This window comes from Teleopsis dalmanni, chromosome X (genome assembly GCF_002237135.1).
Source record: "Teleopsis dalmanni isolate 2A chromosome X, ASM223713v2, whole genome shotgun sequence".
Taxonomy (NCBI): domain Eukaryota; kingdom Metazoa; phylum Arthropoda; class Insecta; order Diptera; family Diopsidae; genus Teleopsis; species Teleopsis dalmanni.
In genome coordinates, this window is record NC_051848.1 from 86,527,270 (window position 1) to 86,531,082 (window position 3,813).

The following is a 3,813-nucleotide window of genomic DNA, read 5'->3' on the forward strand; positions in this document are numbered from 1 at the left end:
AATGTTAGTGAATATTTGCATACATTTCAGGCTTCTTTTAACAGAAGTCGATATTTTTAAAAACTGAAGGTAACAGCACTCCATTCGTGTCAATATTTTTAAAAACTGAAGGTAACAGCACTCCATTCGTGTACTTCAGTTGGAAAATAAAAGTCTGAACGAATTGCTATGCAGAGATAAACGAAATAGTCGTACGAGTAAAGGTATCTTATCGAAGATAATAGATCTTGTCCTGATAAGGTATCCATTTTAAGTATATTCAAAACGGTCGACGTTATCAGCAACTGATATTAAATTGTGTTAAGAGTTATTCTGATTTATGAGTACGAATAGTGCTTCAGTAAGTGGCTAAGATGTTCTGAATATAATGTGGCGACGCAAATAGCATAGGAACTTTGGCATATATTCATATTGATTCTTTATATACTCTCATCCTACTCCACAATGAATTAAATTCAAATGTTCAAATTTTGAAGTTTGTAAAATTTATAGTCTTGCACTGCATGTCCGACTTTTCAACGCACATTTCACTTGACTAATCCTTTTTTTCTTTAATTTTTCACTAAGTATGCTTTGATATTTAAAAATAAACAATATCTAAACTTAAAAATTATATAAAATTATTCTATTTGTGCAACACTTACAGTTCGTTTCGAAATTTATTGTTCATAAAAAAAAATTTAATAAGTTTTTATAACTATATCTTTTGATAATATTTTCATATTTTTAGAACGAAATTTCCTGCAGTTTTTTAAGATGAGCGGAGACGGTTACAAAACTAAGGCTGTAATTGATATCTCTGAAGAGGTGCTGCCAAAGCAATATTGTAAGGAACTATTTGGGTTTGTTACTGATGATATTAAAATGAATTAATTTTATTATCTTAATAGTCACTGAAACAATTGATAATACTCTTTTTATTGTCGAGCAAAGGGATATCCGAACTATCACAACAACGCGCCACGTACGTTACAAAATTGCCACGGATAACGGTAATGTAAAAAACCTTGCATTTTTTTTATTTACAATTATTGTATATTATCCTGAACCCAGAAGTTAGAATTTTCAGTGAGCTCCAAAGGAGTAGTGAACCGCGTTGCTCTCCTTGCTGATAGAGCGTCTTTTTAAAATTGCGTGTTAGAGAAAGTGAGCGCTTCGCGATGCTATGTGGAGAGCCTTTAAATCGATATTTTTAGTAGTTGGAATATCAAAGCGCTACAAGAGAGCAGATAAGTAATGTAAGACGTATCACGCATTATAACGATTATTGGCAAAATAATGTAAGAATCGTGATTGCAGAAAAAATTTAATGCTTTGGATTAGTATTACCATGAATGGTGAATTATATAGGAGGACTCATTGTCCCCCTTCAGAAGATTTAGTAACATGAATTCATTATACAATATAGTATATATAGTCCCAATATAAATTATAATCAAAAATATATGTTGTAAATATAAATGTTCAATATGTTCGCTATGTAGATGCATCTGTAATTTTATATGTAAGATTTGTATCAAAAATGACTAAAAATATTGTAATATTTTTAACAGTGTTGCATGGAAGAGAATATCCGCCTAGTAGTGGCATTGAGGAGTCTGTGCAAAAACATTTTAGTGTAACTGAAACATTAAGCATACCTGAAAATATTAAAACTAATAGCTTATTGGTGCCAAGGATCACATTTAATGTAGTAGATGATGGACCAAACTATGATGCAGCACTGCCTGATGATGTAGTGGATCATGTAAGCCTGCGACAGTTTGAAATCTCATTTTTCTTATATGAATTTTCTTTTAAGCAGAATTTAAAAACTAATTATAATAACTTTTTTTGTGACATTTTTAGCTCATTCCCTTCTTAAAAAAAAACAGCAATCGAGCAAAAAACAAGCACCGTGAAAAGGCAAAGTTGGATCAGGAAATAGCTACGGGGGAAATATATGAAGAGAACGACATTGAAGTTGAACAAAACCCGAAAGAACTTGATCGTCACACTCCAGAAAAATGCTTAAGCTTACCAAAAGTTAGTGCACAAGTAAACAACTTTAGTATAAATAATGTATTTAGCACAATTCATGAGGAAGATACAGAGCAGTTGGAATATCCCAACGAACCAGTAGTCCTTGCAACAAAAAGCATTCGTAAAAAATATTGCAAAAAGAAAGTACTAACAGCAGAAGACGTAAATGAGTGCATTTCACAATATGTAGACAGAACTCCTCAATCGAAAGTGGAAGTCATTAACGAGAAACCTCAAATTGCTAAAAAGAAATCAACCTTTTCCAAAGTAGGGGACTCACCAAACGAGGAGAGAGTAGAAAAGTATTCGCTTACCAAACATAAGCGCGGTATGACACACCATTGTGCAACACAAACAAATGCACAAGAAATGGACCAAGAAGAACTCGTAAGCTACCTTGCGAAGAAAAGTTTTCCAAACTTTAATATTGAAGATATTGATCATATCTGTGAATCGGTGCTCAAAACCGTTATCGCAGTTCACGAACAAATCAAAAAGCATAAATCGCACTAAATTTCCTTTTTCACGTCAAAACATTATAACAAACAATAATCCTCACATACACATCAAAATCGATTTTAATCACAATAACTTTCCAGTCGAAAAATTTGAATGTGATTTTATTTAAATTTGAAGAAACTACCTTGCATCTAAGTTTAAAGTGCAGCCCATCAGTTCGGCAGTTTTCCAGAAGTCACGAGATATAAATTTTGCAAGTACCATGGAACGTCTTCCAATATGTGAACTCCGTCAAAATTATTTAGAAATTAACAACCCTTACTAAACGCTGTCGGTTATCGACAACGTCTGTGGATTTATTTATCAATGATTCAGGAGTATAGATCAGATACAGATTACGACACCGCAACTTTTTGTAGAATTAAGTCATTGGATTCATATTCTACATATAGAACATTTTATATCCTCAGTCGGCGAATTACACAAACAATGTGGGGTCTAGTGGATTACAAAACCATCCGGTTTTTGTGATTCATATTATACTAATAGTTATTAGCTACTTAAGTTTTGAAAGTCGTCCAAAGTGATATAATCTATCGAAAGCGATACTTTGACTGCTGGTGTCTGGTAAAGGAAGATGTTATTTCGCAAATTAAATGTCTCATGTCAACTGCAGAGGCTTCAAAAAATATATATCTAGACATTTTTTGATTTGGGAAGTTAAAGATTTATGTTATACTTTGGACAGTTCAAACTCAGCCTGTTGTAATATATGTAACCTACAAGCAATAATACAAAATTAAAGCCATCTAAACTTTCGTTTTATTTTGCAATTCTTAATTACAAATTGTTTTCTACATTGGCAAGTATTCGAGTTGCTTTGTCTGGGTTAGTACCTTGAACGATAAGTAGTGATACAATTTGAATAGGAAATGCAATATATTGTTTTTGTAAATTCCTAGACAGAAAACCTGACTAAAATAGAGCAAAATTTTATTGAATAAAACTTCAGCTTTTAAAACAGAAAGTTACTTTATACGCAAGTAATTAGACCAGCACTACTGTACGGATGTGTTACATATAGCAAAGCCTCAAATACTACCTTAAAGCAATTACAGATAGCACAAAACCTGGCTTTAAGAAGACTGTTTAAGATTCCATGGTATATTAGATCAACAGACATACATAGAGATCTTAGGATTGACTCAGTGAAAAAATATATCAGAGACAGAGCTCTAAAATTATTCACTAAAGTTGATAAGCTACTTAACCCCACCCTAAAAATCCTCAAGTCCACTTCTGGACTCTCAGGAAGATATGCTGATTTAAGGT

At 32.5% G+C, this 3,813-nt stretch overlaps 1 protein-coding gene across 1 annotated transcript; it reads left to right on the plus strand.

The window, feature by feature from the left end:
• Positions 1–627: 627 nt before the first annotated feature.
• LOC119661845 lies at positions 628–3,295 on the plus strand. The gene is made up of 4 exons (XM_038071348.1): positions 628–826; positions 891–992; positions 1,554–1,747; positions 1,849–3,295. Exons 1-4 carry the CDS (start codon positions 757–759, stop codon positions 2,533–2,535), a joined length of 1,053 nt encoding a protein of 350 aa, XP_037927276.1. The 5' UTR covers positions 628–756; the 3' UTR covers positions 2,536–3,295.
• The last annotated feature ends 518 nt before the right edge of the window (positions 3,296–3,813 follow it).